This window comes from Macaca nemestrina, chromosome 3 (assembly GCF_043159975.1).
Source record: "Macaca nemestrina isolate mMacNem1 chromosome 3, mMacNem.hap1, whole genome shotgun sequence".
NCBI classification, from domain to species: Eukaryota; Metazoa; Chordata; class Mammalia; order Primates; family Cercopithecidae; genus Macaca; species Macaca nemestrina.
The window spans coordinates 66,708,073-66,726,646 of record NC_092127.1 but is presented as its reverse complement, the minus strand read 5'-3'; the positions used below and the strand labels follow the sequence as shown (position 1 = coordinate 66,726,646).

General features: G+C 36.6%; 2 protein-coding genes across 6 annotated transcripts in view; one reads left to right on the top strand and one right to left on the bottom strand.

Annotated features, from left to right (window-relative positions):
• LOC105486416 (fibroblast growth factor 2) overlaps window positions 1–11,322 on the top strand; it is a 72,516-nt gene extending 61,194 nt beyond the window's left edge. Inside the window, exon 3 of the mRNA XM_011749293.3 lies at window positions 5,326–11,322. Within this exon, the coding sequence (XP_011747595.2) occupies window positions 5,326–5,511 (186 nt within the window). The 3' untranslated portion in view covers window positions 5,512–11,322. The remainder of the gene's footprint in view (window positions 1–5,325) is intronic.
• The window catches only part of LOC105486132 (nudix hydrolase 6), a 30,976-nt gene continuing 18,166 nt past the window's right edge, over window positions 5,765–18,574 (bottom strand). For all 5 annotated transcript variants that reach the window (XM_071093079.1, XM_011748823.3, XM_011748828.3 and 2 more), the window contains exons 4-5: window positions 10,723–10,777; window positions 5,765–6,346 (exon numbers count right to left, since the gene is read on the bottom strand). In XM_071093079.1, coding sequence (XP_070949180.1) covers window positions 5,949–6,346; window positions 10,723–10,768 — 444 coding nt within the window. In that variant the 5' untranslated portion in view covers window positions 10,769–10,777 and the 3' untranslated portion in view covers window positions 5,765–5,948. The remainder of the gene's footprint in view (window positions 6,347–10,722; window positions 10,778–18,574) is intronic.

Below are 18,574 nucleotides of genomic sequence, written 5' to 3'. Positions count from 1 at the left end.
CAATATGTATTCACAGATATTTATTTTATACTTTGAGTTATAATCCAATACTACATTATTTATTTTGTTGCTCAAATAGTTCCAGCTTTGGCCATTGGGAGCTCTTTCAGTTGGTTCCTGTGCTCTCCTCTTTGATGTACTCCTATCAATGCATTTATTTTGAGTACTTCATTACTTTTTGGTCTACAAGATGCTCCAGGCTCATTTAATATATTCCCTACTCCACCCTAGAATGAGCCACTTCTCCAAAGAGCATTGGTTTCTTTTATTAGAAAATGGTATTAGAAACCACAAACTGGAATGCTGGGTGTGCTTGTTGCTACTGAAGTATCTTTGCTTCTAAGCCCTCACAGCTGACAGAGCAAGAAATGGTGGTACATCCTAGCCTGGGTATATACATGTATTTATAGATATTTCTATATTTGGCCATCTGTATCAATATTAATATGAGGCCGAGCATGGTGGCTCACATCTGTAATCCCAGCACTCTGGGAGGCTGAGGCGGGTGGACCACAATGTCAGGAGTTCGAGACCAGCCTGACCAAAATGGTAAAACCCTGTCTCTACTAAAAATACAAAAATTAGCCAGGCGTGGTGGTGCGTGCCTGCAATCCCAGCTCCTCAGGAGGCTGAGGCAGGAGAATCGCTTGAACCTGGGAGGCAGAGGTTGTGGTGAGCCGACCTCATGCCACTGCACTCCAGCCTGCATGACAGACCAAGACTCTGTCTCAAAAACAGACAAACCAACAAACAAACGAATACCTAAATATGAGTTCATTCATACTGATATCTCCAACCTTAACCCATCAATAACACATGAATATTTTAGCAGTCCCCCCCACTTGCTTGTGTGTAACCTGCCATCCCCAATAGTGAGAAACATGGCTCCCACCATCTCCTGGGATCAGTTTTTCATTATGTAGAAATATCTCACATAACTTTATTTTCTTTATGAAATTCCAAAGTAAATTAACTATCCAGACAAAGAACAAACTTCTAAAAGTATTGATTATGCTTTTTCATGCTACATTAGAGTCTGCTCTATTCAAATACTCCGCACAAGGGGTCAAACTGCCAGCACTATCTTGAACATCATTAGCATCATTACCAATATCAATAAATGGTTATTGGGCCCCACTTATAGAACCACAAACTAAGCTGCTTTATGTGGACAGCCTCTGGGGGAACCTTGAGGTGTTGCCCCATCACTAACACATGATAAATTTATATCACTATCATATGTATACATCTACATTTCTTTTTTAGGTTTCATACCTTTTAGACCTGAGAATACTTGTTTACTGACATTATTGTATATAACACACTTTCTGGTATTCCAAATAAATTAGCACTTTTCAATTTCTAGTTCCGTGGTTATTAGCATTAGCAAAAAGAAGGAAAAAAAGTTAAATGATGTGTCTGTTGCCTAGTAGGTGCTCAGTAAATACTCACTATCTCCATTTGGATGTCTGATATTCCTCTCAAACTCAACACTTACAAAACTGAATTATTAATTTTTTCCTATAAAATCTGTTCATACTCATAGCCCTCCCCACCACGGTTGATGGCAAGTTTCTCATTCTAGAACAAAAACTTCAGTGCCATTATTAATTCCCTATTTTTCTCATACCATGCAACCAATCCATCAGGAAACCCTATTAAGTCTACCTTCAAAATATGTCCAAAAGCAGATGCCTCTTTACCATTTCTACTGCTACCTCCATGATCTGAACCTTCATTCTCACTGCCTGTATTACTGAATAACCCTTTATCTGGTCTCTCTAAGTCTGCTTCTGGCCCTCTGTAGTCTTGGCAGCCATAATAATCCTAGAAAAAGATGTCAGATCATGTTATTTTTCTGCTCAAAAGCCTCCAGTGGCTCTCTATTTTCTTAGAATAAGAGCCAAATATTTACAATAGCCTACAAAACTATAAGATCTGCCCCCTCTCCCATCCCATTACCTCTCTGATCTCATTTCCTGCTACTCTTCCCACACTGGCATACTTGCTACCCCTCAAACACTCTGCGTATGATCCTGTGGTAGGGCTTTTGCACTGGCTTTTCCTCTGACGTGAATGCTCTTCTCTGATATCTGGATGGCTAATGCCTTCATCTCCTTCAAGTATTTGCTCAAATGTCACTTTCTCAATGGAGCCTCCTGTGACCATGCTATTTAATATTGCACCTAGCTCCTATTCCTCACCATTCCTAGTCCCTGTTACCCTGTTCAGCTTTACTTTTTTCTCAGTTTTCTTATATTCTAACATAGAATATAATTTATTCATGTATGCTTATTGCTTATTGTGTGTCTCCCCCAGCTAGAATTTGAGTGGCATAAAGGCAGGCATCTTGTTCAGTTTTGTTCATTGATGTGTCCTAGATGCCTAGAAGAAAAAAATATATAGATTGAATGAATAAATGTATTTTTTGAACTCTATGCTTCCTCTACCTCTAAATTATTCTTCAATTTTAAAAAAGCAACAAATAAAGGAAAACTTAATTTGATATAAAGGTATCAAGTAGGTGTAAGGGCAAAAGGTATCCAAAATCTGAAATGTTACCAGAAGCACTGAGTTTTAAATTCCTCATTTGTTAATGAGTATAATAATGTTAAAATATTGTTGTGACTTTTAAAGAAAAGTATATGCATAAAAGCAGTCAATAATCATGCATTAAGGGATTTCTCAGCTCTTAGGCCTATATAAAATAAGGCCTTGGAAACAAGGTACAAGTTGTTATAAGCCCTTAGAAGCCACTTTCTCTGTGGTGGCATTCCTCTGAAGACCACTTTTTATCCGAAGTTTGAAATGCTGAGCAAATACTGAGAATAGGAAAAGAGTTCTTTAAATATGTTTATAAAGATTAATAAAATTATATTGTACCAGTTTTAATAGGAACACTGAGATCACAGTCCTGAAGATGACTTGGAAACTTAGAATGGAGACAATTGAAAATTGTGTATATGTTGCTCTGTTAAACATCTACTTTTCTTGACCACTAAATTTTGACCCTACTACTCATTTTTAAAAAAATCCAGTTTGTTTTCAAGAGCAAAACAGTTGTTTAGTAAATTTGCATTGCTGAACATTCAGCACAGATGTAAGTCTTCCTTCCCTCCACTGTTTTTTTCCAAAAGTAGAAATAACTTCTGTAATAAATAAATAAATAAGTAAATTAATTAATTAATAAGCTGTGGGTTCTATCATGTGTCCACTTTGTCCCTGGTACTGTTTCTTTTCTCTGAAATATTAGGAACTGGCTGAAAAGGCAAATGTTATTGGCATAGTTAGTATTCCAGTATGCCAAGCATTGTAGGGAGTGCCAGCTAGCAAGGTGGGGCATCCGGTAAGCTGATAGAATACCAACAAATGAACATATGACTAAATGCTGTTGTTTAAGTTTACCTCTGGGGAATCAGCCTATGAAGTTCCATGGTGACCTTTCATGTTGTCTTTATGATTACTATGAATTTTCCTTTCACTCTTTATTTCCCTTCCACTTCTATTCTTGATCTTAAACCTGGAGTAGGGAAAAGGGAAGATTTTTTTTTCTTTTATCAGTGTCAATGAAGATGACAGAATAAAGTAACACAGGTTAACTTCAGTTCATACGAGAGGGGCACTAAATTTCACTAGAGGTAGAGTAAAAGTATTGGATTTGGAATACATTGGTCTGTATTACTCTAGGTTTAGGTGTTTCACTCTTATCACATTTGAATCTTTATGAACAGCACAAGATAGTCCTGTGTTTCATATAGCTGGGTTCTGTCAATGTGTGCTTCTCTGTAAGGCTGTGATTTATTTGCATCATAAAGAATTGAGTTTCTTTATTAGTAACATATTACATAATAGGCAAATTAGTTACGTTTGTATTTCAGTTTTTTAAAATCCAATTAACAGTGGTCAAAGTATTAAAACCAAGTAAATATCCAGTAACATTCTTATCTCTAGAAGATTACAGGATCAATACCACACCCTTACTTTAGATGGCTGAGACACATTAGTCACTTTTAGTTCTTTCCCAGGCTTTACTTTTCATTTTTGTTATTATGCCAGCTCTTTTCCTTGTTTTGCCAATTAATTTATGTTCTTGTCACAATTTGTGCCATTGTTTGCCTTATCTTAGAACCAAGGAATCTGGGAAAAGGTTCAAGTCTTTTTAATGTGGGTTTTTCCAAACCTGAAGTTTCCTAGATATGAATATATAGAAATAAACTGGAATGTGGTATTAATACAAAACCATATATTTATATACCTCTGTATACATCTTATATTTATGTGTTTAGATAAAATTTACATGTGTTTTCTATGTAAGTTTGTCATTCAATTGATATATATACACATAATTATAATATAAAAATGATTTTTCCTTTTTTTCTTTTGAAGTGAATAAATTGATTTTTCCCCTTTGAGGTCAGTAAGTATCATCAGTGCTACCCTGTGAAGTTGCTTTTTGAACATTTATCTTAAATAATGTGTTAGCTATTAGATTCCATTACTTGGAGTATTATTTCCAGGTCTTTTTGAAAGCCAGCTATCCTTTTTTTTCTGATAAATAGTTGAATTGAAATTAAAATGCAAAGTCCCTTCCTCCTGAAAGAGACTGCCAGAAATCAATATGATACTTACTTATTCCTCATTGTCTAACAGTGTTTAGAGATTGTTAATCATATGTAATATAATGTTCCAATATTATTTTTGGCATTATATGCCAGTAGCTATTTTCTGTACAATAAACTATTCATTATTATGCCTTAAAACAACATTAGCCATTTAAAAATTTTTGTCAAAATTTGGGGAATTAATTCTGCTTGTGAGCAAAGTATTAACAAATCTCCTTCTTCTGTATGGAAAGATTACAATGGGTTAGCCTTCTGCTAGTGCTTCACTGTATCTCTGATAAAAGTAAAAATGATCCCTGATTGGTTACCTGCCTTGGGACTGGGAGGAGTGTGGATGGATCATAAATACTGCTGGAAGCTACAGCTTTGGGCTTCCCATAGCATACTTCTTCTTACTGGGTATGTCCCTCCTTGTGTTTAACACCTGATCTGTCTGTTTTGGAGCTGGAGAATGGTCTCTGAACTCCTACTGAAGTGACATACTTGACGCTGTCCTGCTGACATGCTGTGTTACCGGCCTGTGTCCTTCTTCAGAACTAGTCTGTGTCACATTTTGGCCCACTGAATCTTGTTAGTTTGACTGCCCTGCTGAACCCAACACCACTGCAGCTGGTTGAGCAGAATAGGCATTATACTATCATAAATATTTAATATGAAAAGTGTAATAATAATAATAACAAGTAATTCTCCCTTTATTTTTCAGAAATGTGTTACAGATGAGTGTTTCTTTTTTGAACGATTGGAATCTAATAACTACAATACTTACCGGTCAAGGAAATACACCAGTTGGTATGTGGCACTGAAACGAACTGGGCAATATAAACTTGGATCCAAAACAGGACCTGGGCAGAAAGCTATACTTTTTCTTCCAATGTCTGCTAAGAGCTGATTTTAATGGCCACATCTAATCTCATTTCACATGAAAGAAGAAGTATATTGTAGAAATTTGTTAATGAGAGTAAAAGAAAATAAATGTGTATAGCTCAGTTTGGATAATTGGTCAAACAACTTTTCATCTGGTAGTAAAATATGTAACCATTGTCCCAGTAAAGAAAACTAACAAAAATTGTTGAAAAATGTATAGACTTCCCCCTTTTATATAGCATCTGCTGTTACCCAGTGAAGCTTACCTAGAGCAATGATCTTTTTCATGCATTTGCTTTATTCAGAAAGAGGCTTTTAAAATGTGCACATTTAGAAACAAAAGTTCTTCATGGAAATCATATACATTAGAAAATTACAGCCAGATATTTAATCAATGCAAAATATCCACTGTTTCTTATGTCATTCATTAATCTACATGTTTCTAAACATATAAATGTGAATTTAATCAATTCCTTTCATAGTTTTATAATTCTCTGGCAGTTCCTTGTGATAGAGTTTATAAAACAGGCCTGTGTGAACTGCTGGAAGTTCTTCCACAGTCAGGTCAATTTTGTCAAACCCTTCTCTGTACCCATACAGCAGCAGCCTAGCAACTCTGCTGGTGATGGGAGTTGTATTTTCAGTCTTAGCCAGGTCATTGAGATCCATCCACTCACATCTTAAGCATTCATGCTGGCAAAACTTTATTGTGAATGAATATGGCTTTAGGCGGCAGATGATATACATATCTGACTTCCCAAAAGCTCCAGGATTTGTGTGCTGTTGCCGAATACTCAGGAGGGACCTGAATTCTGATTTTATACCAGTCTCTTCAAAAACTTCTCGAACTGCTGTGTCTCCTACATTTCAAAGAGATGTACAAATCAATAATAATTACACTTTTAGAAACTGTATCATCAAAGATTTTCAGCTAAAGTAGCATCATGTAAAGACTCAAAACATTATCCTAACAAAGTAGTTTTCAATACAAATTCTTTGCCTTGTGGACATCAAGAAATCCCAAAATATTTTCTTACCACTGTAAATTGAAGAAGCTTTTGAAATGCTGAATATTTCTTTGGCTGCTACTAGAAGGCTTATCTACCTGTACATTTTTGGGGTCAGCTCTTTTTAAGTTCTTGCTGCTCTGTTTTCCAAAAGGTAAAAATATAGATTGAAAAGTTAAAACATGTTGCATGGCTGCAGTTCCTTTGTTTCTTGAGATAATATTCCAAAGAACTTAGATTCATTTCTTGAACACCGAAATGCTGGAGGTATTTCATCAGTTTTCAAAAAACTTGGAATATAAATATTTCTATAATTCAACAAAGGTTTTCACATTTTGTAAGGTTCATTTTTCAATTAAATGCAAATTGTGTGGCAGGATTTTTATTGCCATTAACATATTTTTGTGGCGGCTTTTTCTACACATCCAGATGGACCCTCTAACTGGGCTTTCTCTAATTTTGTGATGCTCTGTCATTGTCTCCCAAGGCGTTTAGGAGAAGCCCTTTAGAAAGCTGCCTTCCTCTACCACTTTGCTGGAAAGCTTCACAATTGTCACAGACAAAGATTTTTATTCCAATACTCTTTTTGCCTCCATTTTTCTTGTTTGTCAAATAGTAAATGATATTTGCCCTTACAGTAATCCTACTGGTGAAAAATATGCAAAGAAGAGGAAGTCACAGAAACATGTCTCAATTCCCATGTTCTCTGACTGTAGACTCTTACCAATCTACTGGATATGCTCTTGTATTTTCCCTCTAATAGCTATGGAAAGATGCATAGAAAGAGTATAATGTTTTAAAACATAAGACATTTATCTGCCATTTTTTAATTACATGCTGACTTCCCTTACAATTGAGATTTGCCCATAGGTTAAACATGGTTAGAAATAACTGAAAGCATAAAAGAAAAATCTAGGCCGGGTACAGTGGCCCATGCCTATATTCCTTGCACTTTGGGAGGCCAAAGCAGGAGGATCGCTTGAGCCCAGGAGTTCAAGACCAACCTGGGCAACATGGTGAAACCCCATCTCTACAAATAAACACAAAAATTAGCCAGGCATGGTGGCATGCACATGTGGTCTCAGATACTTGGGAGGATGAGGTGGGAGGGTCGATCGCTTGAGGCCAAGAGGTCAAGGCTGCAGTGAGCCATCATCATGCCACTGCACTCCAGCCTAGGTGACAGAGTGACACTTTGTCTCAAAAAAAGGGAGAAATTTTCCTTAATAAGAAAAGTAATTTTTACTCTGACATTCAATACATTTATTATTAAATGTATTATTAAAGATGGTAGCACTAGTCTTAAATTGTATAAAATATCCCCTAACATGTTTAAATGTCCATTTTTATTCATTATGCTTTGAAAAATAATTATGGGGAAATACATGTTTGTTATTAAATTTATTATTAAAGATAGTAGCACTAGTCTTAAATTTGATATAACATCTCCTAACTTGTTTAAATGTCCACTTTCATTCTTTATGTTTGAAAATAAATTATGGGGATCCTATTTAGCTCTTAGTACCACTAATCAAAAGTTCAGCGTGTAGCTTATGATCTATGCTGTTTCTATGCTGTGGAAGCACCGGACGGGGATAGTGAGCAAATCTGCCCTGCTCAGCAGTCACCATAGCAGCTGACTGAAAATCAGCACTGCCTGAGTAGTTTTGATCATTTTAATTTAGATCACTAACGGACTGAAATTTGAATGGGCAAATAAGTGCTTTTGTCTCCAGAGTATGGGAGACCCACCTCGAGATGGATTTCTTCCCCAAAGATTTCAAGATGAAATCAGGATAGTGTGCTTTATTCTGTTGTATTTTTTATTATTTTAATATACTGTAAGCTAAACTGAAATAACATTTGCTGTTTTATAGGTTTGAAGAACATAGGAAAAACTAAGAGGTTTTGTTTTACTTTTGCTGATGAAGAGATATGTTTAAATATGTTGTATTGTTTTGTTTAGTTACAGGACAATAATGAAATGGAGTTTATATTTGTTATTTCTATTTTGTTATATTTAATAATAGAATTAGATTGAAATAAAATATAATGGGAAATAATCTGCAGAATGTGGGTTTTCCTGGTGTTTCCCTCTGACTCTAGTGCACTGATGATCTCTGATAAGGCTCAGCTGTTTTATAGTTCTCTGGCTAATGCAGGAGATTCTCTTCCTGCCAGTGGTAATATGATTTTTTAGGAAGGCAGTTTGTCAATTTTAATCTTGTGGATACCTTTATACTCTTAGGGTATTGTTTTATATAAAAGCCTTGAGGGTTGCATTCTATTTTCTATATGACCCTCTTGATTTTTAAAAAAACACTATGGATAACAATTCTTCATTTACCTAGTATTATGAAAGAATGAAGGATTTCAAACAAATGTGTTTCCCAGTTAACTAGAGTTTACTGTTTGAGCCAATATAAATATTTAACTGTTTGTGATGGCAGTATTCCTAAAGGACATTGCATGTTTTCCTAAATACAGAGTTTAAACAATTTCAGTAATTATTAGGTGATTCAGCTTCATCATTAAGAATATCTTTTGTTTTATGTTGAGTTAGAAATGCCCTCATATAGACATAGTCTTTCAGACCTCTGCTGTCAGTTTTCATTTCTAGCTGCTTTCAGGGCTTTATTAATTTTAAGGCAAAGCTTAATTTATACTAAGCTTGGGAAATATGGCTAACGCCAACTGCAGTTTTTTCTTCTTAATTCCACATGACTGAGAGCTTTTAATTCCATATGGTCTCTGGATAGGTGGGTTGTTGTGACAACCACACTTTTTTTTCTTTTTTTTTTTTAAAAAAAAGGTAGTGAATTTTTAATTATCTGGACTTTAAGAAGGATTCTGGAGTATACTTAGGCCTGAAATTATACGTATTTGGCTTGGAAATATGTGTTTCTTCAGTGACATCTACAAATAAGTATAGCTGAAATTCAGAGGACCCATAAAAGTTCACATGAAAAAAATCAATTCATTTGAAAAGGCAAGATGCAGGAGAGAGGAAACCTTGCAAACCTGCAGACTGCTTTTTGCCCAATATGAATTGGGTAAGGATGCAAAACATAAGCTTAATTAGCTCACATGCCCTGCTGTCACATGGCACCAGTGGATAGTGTGAGAGAATTAGACTGTAGAACAAATAGCCTTCTCTTTCAGCATTCGCACCACTACAAAATCATCTTTTATATCAACAGAACAGTAAGCATAAACTAAGCAAAAGGTCAGTAAGTACCTGAAACCAAGATTGACTAGAGATATATCTTAATGCAATCCATTTTCTGATGGATTGTTAGGAGTTGGCTATATAATGTACATACGGTATTTTGGTTTGTGTAAAAGTTTTAAAAATCAAGTTTTAAGTATATAGACATTTTTAAATAAAATATTTAAAGGCAATTTAGAAAACTGCCTTAATATCATTGTTGGCTAAATAGAATAGGGGACATGCATATTAAGGAAAAGGTCATGGAGAAATAATATTGGTATCAAACAAATATATTAATTTGTTATGATACACATTGAATTTGATCCAATGGTTTAAGGAATAGGTAGGAAAATTTGGTTTCTATTTTTTGGTTTCCGGTAAATCAGTGACATAAATAATTTTTAGCTTATTTTATATTTCCCTGTCTTAAATACTGAGCTCAGTAAGTTGTGTTAGGGGGTTATTTCTCAGTTGAGACTTTCTTATATGACATTTTACTATGTTTTGGCTTCCTGACTATTAAAAATAAATAGTAGATACAATTTTCATGAAGTGAAGAATTACATTACCACTGCTCTATAATTGACTTCATTATATTTATTTCAAAGTTCATTTAAAGGCTACTATTCATCCTCCGTGATGGAATGGTCAGGAATTTGTTTTCTCATAGTTTAATTCCAACAACAATATTAGTTGTATCCAAAATAACCTTTAATGCTAAACTTTACTGATGTATATCCAAAACTTCTCCATTTCAGACAAATTAATCCAGAAGCAGTCATAAACAGAAGAATAGGTGGTATGTTCCTAATGATATTATTTCTACTAATGGAATAAATTGTAATATTAGAAATTGTGCTGCTAATTATATCAGCTCTGAGGTCATTTCTGAAATGTTCTGACTTAGTCTGAACAAATTAGAAAATTTAAATTTTTATTCTTAGCTATAAATCAGGAAAATAAACACATTAATTTCCTCAACATTTTCAAGCCAATTAAAAACATGGAAGATACACACCAATATCTTCTCCAGGCTCTGACAGACCTCCTGGAAACTTCCACATATTTTTCAACTGCAGTATAAAGTCAGAAAATAAAGTTAACATAACTTTCACTAACACGCACACGTAGATTTCACAAAATCCTCCTATAATTGGTGAAAGTGGTTGAGAATGTATTTTTTAGTAATTGCATGCAAAATTTTTCTAGCTTCCATCCTTTCTCCCTCGTTTCTTTTTTTGGGGGGAGCCGGTAATTGATGCAATCTTTTCCCACCTTTTCTCTTTAGGACATAGAAGTGGTTTTGTTTGGTTAACATGATAAATTCTGTATGAATGAAACATTGGAGGGAAACATCTACTGAATTTCTGTAATTTAAAGTATTTTGCTGCTAGTTGACTATGAACAAATAGAATAATCTTACAGATGCTGCTATAAATAAGTAGAAAATACAGTATAAATTTCATCACTACAGTATGCTGTTTTAAAATCTATTTCTTATATTGTATTTCTAATCAGATGTATTACTCTTATTTCTATTGTATGTGTTAATGATTTTATGTAAAAATGTAATTGCTTTTCATGAGTAGTATGAATAAAATTGATTAGTTTGTGTTTTCTTGTCTCCCATTTCTTTGTGTCTTCTTGTCTATGATTTCTTTTTTCTTTTGTTGGGGAGGGGCAGGTGGAAAGATCTGATCTTGGAATAGGGATAAATATAGAAAAATATATTAAAAACAATTATGAGATGACATGGACAATATTCTTATGACTGACATGATTACTTTTTTCCTGTTAGAGTTGTTATATCTATCCATCACATGATAAAAACTAAAGCATGAGAAATTATAACATACTCATAAGGGAGCTGTACCTTTGGCTAGTACCTTATACTCTTCATTCATAAAACAAGTTATGGACCTTTTACTGGTTTGCTTTGTGACCCACTTATTTCCTGGATGACTGCTTCTTAAAAGAATGTGTCATTATTCAACTATGCTAGGTTGGAGACCAGTGGCATGGTTCCCAGAGTTTCCATAGACTGTTGATTACGTGGGTACAGAATTCAGGCTTTGAGTGTCTGGGCTAGGCTTGACATTAATTTATAAAGGATATTATGCTTTACTTTTTTAATGTAGAAATATATCTGTAAATATACCTCTATATCAATGCACTGTCTTCTAGATTCCATTTCGAAATAGTCCCAGAAGGTTTATTTCTCCAGAAACTATGCAGTCTTTGTCTGACAAGATGTTGAACTTTACCACCATAAATTCCATTTACATTTTGAGATAGCATCTCATTCTGCTGGCCAACCTGGAGTACAGTGGCACCATCAGAGCTCACTGCAGTCTTGACCTGCCTGGGCTCAGGTGATTCTCTCACCTCAGCCTCCCGAGTAGTTGGGACTACAGGTGTGCACCACTACACCTAATTTTTTTTTTTTTTTTTTTTTTTTTTAAAGATGAGATTTCACCACGTTGCCCAGGCTGGTCTTGAACTCCTGAGGCTCAGGCAATCCTCCCACCTGGGCTTCCCAAAGTGCTGGGGTTACAGGCGTGAGCTACCATAACCAGCCTGTAAGTTCTGTTTCTAACAAAAGAAAAGTTATAATGGAGCAGACAAATGTTTCCTAAAAACAACAAAAGCTGACTTTAGAAATCTTTAACCATAAATGATTAGAGATTGATTGTTAATTAAATCTGGAGATGAACTTATTAGAAGGGGGAAAATGCTAGACATAAGGACTGAAAACAGCTCACACAAATTTGATTTTGACTATTTTATAAATTAAACCTTTTATATGGAAATATTAGGTATATGTTTATGCTGGTAAGTATTTTGTGACATTTTATGGCACCATTTAGGCTTTTAAAATGCTTACTTCCCTAAAAAAGCTTGAGCCTGGGTGTAGTCTAAGTAGTAGAGAGGCCTAAGCTATGTGGTTTGTGAAAAATCTAGTCAATGTCCTAGATATGATCAATAGTGAGATGAGCATGTCTTCCCACTTCTTTTCTTTATATCAAACAATTCCCATTAGCTGTGTTTAACAATATAACAACGTTAAAATACTAATGCTGGGCACAGTGCCTCACATCTGTAATCCCAGCGCTTTGGGAGGCTGAGACGGGAAGATCACTTGAGCCTCGGAGTTCAAAGGCTGCAGTGAGTTGTGCCACTGCACTCCAGCCTGGGCAACAGAGTGAGACCCCACACGCTGTGTTGCGGGTCTGACCCGCAGACCCTAACCAAGTGACCGATGAAAAAATGCACTCACACACAGATATCCAACGAAAGAGTGGGCTGGGGACTGGGCCACTCAGAAAGAATTGCAGCAGCCACCCGTGCTGCAGACATTTATTCAGTACAGATTTAATGACAAAGGCCTTGAGTCAACACAGTTGTGGGTAATTAACATGGTCGTGCCCACCCCACCCCACCCCACCCCCAACCGCTGCTGCCCCAGAGAGAGTAGTCCTGCGTGCGGATGATTAAAGGGCGCCCTCAACCCCGCCGCCAACGCCCCAGAGAGGGTAGTCCTGTGCGCGCCATGATTAACTTACCTAGATCAGTTTCTTTACATCCCCTTGTTACCTAAACTAAGCTTTCAGGCACCGGATAAGAGAATCTGGCTGCCTTCAACCAAATCCTTTCCCTAAACTTTTGTAAAACCTCCCAGCCTTCCAAGAAGGTTTTCATCTTTCTACAATTTTTTCCACCACCCTGATCAATCTCCTACACTATGCTAAATATTTTTATAAGAATTATGCACATTTAAACTTCACAATACTCCCATGAGAGGCCTATAATTTGTTTCCATTTTAGAGGTGATGAAACTGAGGGCATAAAAACACTTGCCTGGGGTCACACACCTAGTACGTGATAAACTCAGTGTTAAAATCCAGGCAGGCTTTTTCTAACCATCTTTTAAGAAATTGTAAAAGTAGATTTGATATTTTCTCACTAATCCTTAATGACTGTACACTGCTTTTTCATATACCTTTTAATTTTTTCCTTGGACCTAGTTGGAACATTCTATATAAATCCAATTAGATTCTGTGTGTTAGACTTACACTTTTCCAGGGCTCACAAATTTGGACTACAGTTTAGTGCCAAATGTCTTTTTATCTATCTGTTGCTTGTGAGTTCCCCATCTAGAATGCTCTGATTGGCATGGAATTTATTTCCTAGCTAGTGATCTTTTATTATGCTTTCTTTCCAGTATATTGTTTTATGAGAAAAAATTACTGAGGATCGATTTTGAAAATGTAGCCTATGAGATTATGCTTTTCATCTTTGTTCTCCCTTCCTATAAAAGAAGATGATATCTCTGTGCCTCAAGTGTAAAATTCCATGATCCTTTTTTTCCCTAATCTTAAAAAAGGAACTTTCCACTCTCTTGTGAAAGAAATATTCTAAAATGCTCTTGTGCTTAGCTGCTTTGTGGGATGCTACTCAACAGTCACATATATGACCCCTCCCTGCTTTGAGTTGGTGAGGTCTAGTTCCTTTAAGCATATCTGATTTTCACATACTACAAAAGGTATAGTATCCTTTTAACTTATAAAAATATGTGTTTTTAAACCATATTTAGAGTAGTTCCATCATATTTTGGAATGGTGAGTATGACAATTTTCCTATACATTTTCCAATTATAAATCTAATGTTGTGTGTGTGTGTGTGTGTGTGTGTGTGTGTGTGTGTGTGTAGCAGTAAATGGAAAACAGAAGACAGTGTGGATGAAGTAAGGGTGGTCTCATCACTGCAATCCTTCCTTCCCCAGTGTTAGAAATTGCTGGCCCAAGAAATAGTCATTTTAGCTACCAAGAAAGGGTAAATTTTCTGATGCATTTTTTAGAGATATTAACAGAATGTAAGATACTTTCTCTGTTAAAGCATGTTCAAGTTTAAAACCACTATTTCTTTGAAAACTTATCCTGAAGATAAACTCAAGTTTATTTTAGGGTTTCTAGAATGGGTGAAAATGATTCATTTTCTGATTCTTTTTCTATTTTCTCTGTTCCACAGACATCTGCTTTCCTAAGCAAAGTATTCATTTTAAGACCTTCCCTAGGCATGGCTACTGAAATCCTAACCAGAAGTTTGTGTAAACACAACCCTTAAAAGACTACTAATTTCTTTCAGCCATATCTCAAGAACCAAGAGCAAGGGCACAGACCCGCTAACCTTTTCCCTTTGGTTCTCGTATATATGTGACCTTCTTGTTCTGTCTTTACTCCAACTCGGTCAGATGCCAGAAATTTGGTTATCTTTTATTTTTCGTTGTTCTAGTCTTTAATGATCCTATCACCTTTTATAATTCAGAACTACTGTATTTAGATAAATCTCACTAGCTACAATATTATCACTATTACCAATGAGAAAGAAGCTACCATAGAGTGTCTAATAAGTTTGTTCATTCATTCAATAGAAATTATTGAGTGTTAGGTGTTGGGCATACAGAAGTTAATGTATATAGCAAGCGTAAAGAAGTTAATGTATATTGGGCATACAGAAGTTAATGTACATGGCAAACCCAGTCATTCTTTTTATCTTGGCACCATGTATTTTTCTTAATAATACTTATCTCCACCTTACATAATATTTATTCATTTTATTATTTGTATCTTACACATTTGAATGTAAGCTCCATATGTAGAAACTTTGCTTTGCTAAACTCCATATGTGGAAACTATACATCTGTTCACTGATGTATACCTAGTGCTTAGTGCACCATGTATTTTTCTTAATAACACATCTCCACCTTACATAATATTCATCCATTTTATTATTTGTATCTTATGCATTTGAATGTAAGCTCCCTATGTAGAAACTTTACTTTGTTCACTTATGTGTACCTAGTGCTTAGAACAGTGTATACAGCAGACTATGTATAAGAACTCAGTCATATTCAGTGAATGAATTAATGGGTCCCTACCCTTAACTCTTGAACACCCAGTTTATGGGGTCAAGTCACTGTTCGGTCTTTTATTTCTTAAGATATTGGGGTAGGGATGAAGGACTGGAATATGTGGGTAGGGAAAGAGAAAGGACATGTAAGTGTCAATTTAGATATGTGTTTGAATTTGTGCATATGCTAATGTTGAGGGTTAAATTTTCCCTTGCAAAAAACACTTGACATTAATGCCTGGGGAGAGTGAGGTACGTAAAGAAAGGAGAGAAACTGGCTTGGATATCTGAAAAGAATGCCAATTAGTTATTTATAATAAGTAAATAAGTATCTATAATCTATATATAATTTATTAAACATTAAATATAAATTAAATATAGCTAATAGCTATCAGTTATATTGAAATATCACCTAATAGCAAATATTTACAGAAATTAAATTATTCCATGTCTTATTTTTATTTCAACATTGAACTATATGTTAATTCTTAATTTTCATATTTTGTTGCTCTCTTAGATGGATCTCTGTTTATAACTTTAAAAAATCAAAACCAAGGCTGGGCATGGTGGCTCACGCCTGTAATCCCAGCACTTTGGGAGGCCGAGGCGGGTGGATCATGAGGTCAGGAGATCGAGACTATCCTGGCCAACACGGTGAAACTCTGTCTCTACTAAAAATACAAAAAATTAGCCAGGCGTGGTGGCGGGTGCCTGTAGTCCCAGCTACTCGGGAGGCTGAGGCAGGAGAATGGCGTGAACCTGGGAGGTGGAGCTTGCAGTGAGCCGAGATCGTGCCACTGCACTCCAGTCTGGGAGACACAGTGAGACTCCGTCTCAAAAAAAAAAAAAAAATCAAAACCCTACTTAGGAGTGTCATTCCTACTTAATCCACAAATAAACTGTCTTATATAATTTGAACTTCTTTAGCTTCTACCAGTACCAACTGTCTAAAAGTGTAGGGGGAACATGACTAGATTCTGAAAAGCATCACTTTCTTGTTCTTAAAGGACCAATTATTGGCAGGTTTGAGAATCAGCAGAGCCAGGAAGCTCAATGTGCCAGTTTAGTGGTTCTCAAACTTTACATCAGAATCACCTGGAGGGCTTGTAAACCAGAATTGCTGGGCTTTATCCTCTAGAGTTTCAGATTCCACAGATCTGGGGTAGGGCCTGAGAATTTGCATTTTAATAAGTTGATGCTGTTATTGTCTCTCAGCTCCAAATCTACCCTTCCGTACTTGCTTAGTGATGCTGGAGCTGGGATTCTGCTAACCAGTTTCTGCTTTGCCAGCTGACTCCCTTTTACGCTCCACCATTAGACTGCAAGGCAAGAGAAGGAAGGGACTATCTCCTTACTGTGGGCTTTCTGTGTGCTCGTGGTTCCTGTGAGTTATCACTGCTTCAAGGCTGCTTCACTCTAGCAGCAGCAGTTCCTTTCCATAGTATCAGCAGAATCCAGTTTGCAGTTATCCTAACATTTCTAAGAGAAGCTTCATTTTGCATCCCCTTCCCAAGAGGCACCAGCAAGCTGATGCCTCATTCTTAGAGATATGGGTCCAAATAAACCAGCAGCAGCTGAACAGCATGAGGTTTGCGTTTTAGCTGTGTATGGTCCCACATTAAGGAACCCATAACCCACCAGAATGGCATAATGATTACTCTAAACTGAAGACATTGAAGATACAGCAGATGCAGAAAGAAGCATTTCTGAGCTTCCCGTATCTGATTAAAGGCAAAGCTTTCTGAGAATGAAGCTGCCATTAATCCCCTGAGTAGGAGTGGGGGATTGAGGGGGTTGAGGAAGCTTTCAGCCCGGAAGGAGACTGACCTTTAGCACCTAGATGAGAAATTGCATAACAAAACCTTGTCAGAAGCTACCATGCCTGCATGTTTTCACTAGTAGCCCTATACCCCTCTTTCCCCTTTCACTAAGATGGTATAGTATATAGTATATAAACCCTTACTCCTGGCCAAGCCATTCCTTATAGAGTACTCTTGAACTTTTCTCCTGTTAATCTATCTGTTGTCAATTAAAGTACCATCCCCTCCACCCAGTTCTAAGTTGGTAGAGGAAAAGTTTTCTTCCCCACCTACTTTTTTGTTTGTTTGTTTTAGATGGAGTCTTCTCTGTCACCCAGGCTGGAGTGTAATGGCATGATCTTGGCTCACTGCAGTCTCCATCTCCCAGGTTCAAGTGATTCTACTTCCTTAGTCTCCTGAGTAGCTGGGATTATAGGCGCACACCACTATGTCCGGCTAATTTTTGTATTTTTGTAGAGACAGGGTTTTACCATGTTGGCCAGGCTGGTCTTGAACTCCTGACCTTGTGATCCGCCTGCCTTGGCCTCCCAAAGTGCTGGAATTACAGGTGTGAGCCACCGTGCCTCCCCTATTCCCTACCTACTTTATGACTTAACCTCTTTGGTTGACTTTCCCAGTCTGTGAAATTAGGAACAGGTTGCTATGATGATTAAAGTAGGTAATTAATATACAGCACATAGTGTGTCCAGAGTTGGTTCCTTCCAGTAGGTTTATGGTCTTGCTGACTTCGAGAATGAAGCTGCGGACCTTCACGGTGAGTGTTACAGCTCTTAAATGTAGCACGGACCCCAAAAGTGAGCAGCAGCAAGATTTATTATGAAGAGCAAAAGAACAAAGCTTCCGCAGCATGGAAGGGGACCCGAGTGGGTTGCCGCTGCTGGTTGGAGTGGCCAGCCTTTATTCTCTTATTTGTCCTCGCCCATGTCCTGCTGATTGGTCCATTTTACAGAGCAGTGATTGGTCCATTTCACAGAGTACTCATTGATCCATTTTACAGAGTGCTGATTGGTGTGTTTATAATCCTTTAGCCAGACACAGAGCACTGACTGGTGCGTTTTTACAGAGTGCTGATTGGTGCATTTACAATCCTTTAGCTAGACACAGAGTGCTGATTGGTGCATTTTTACAGAGTGCTGATTG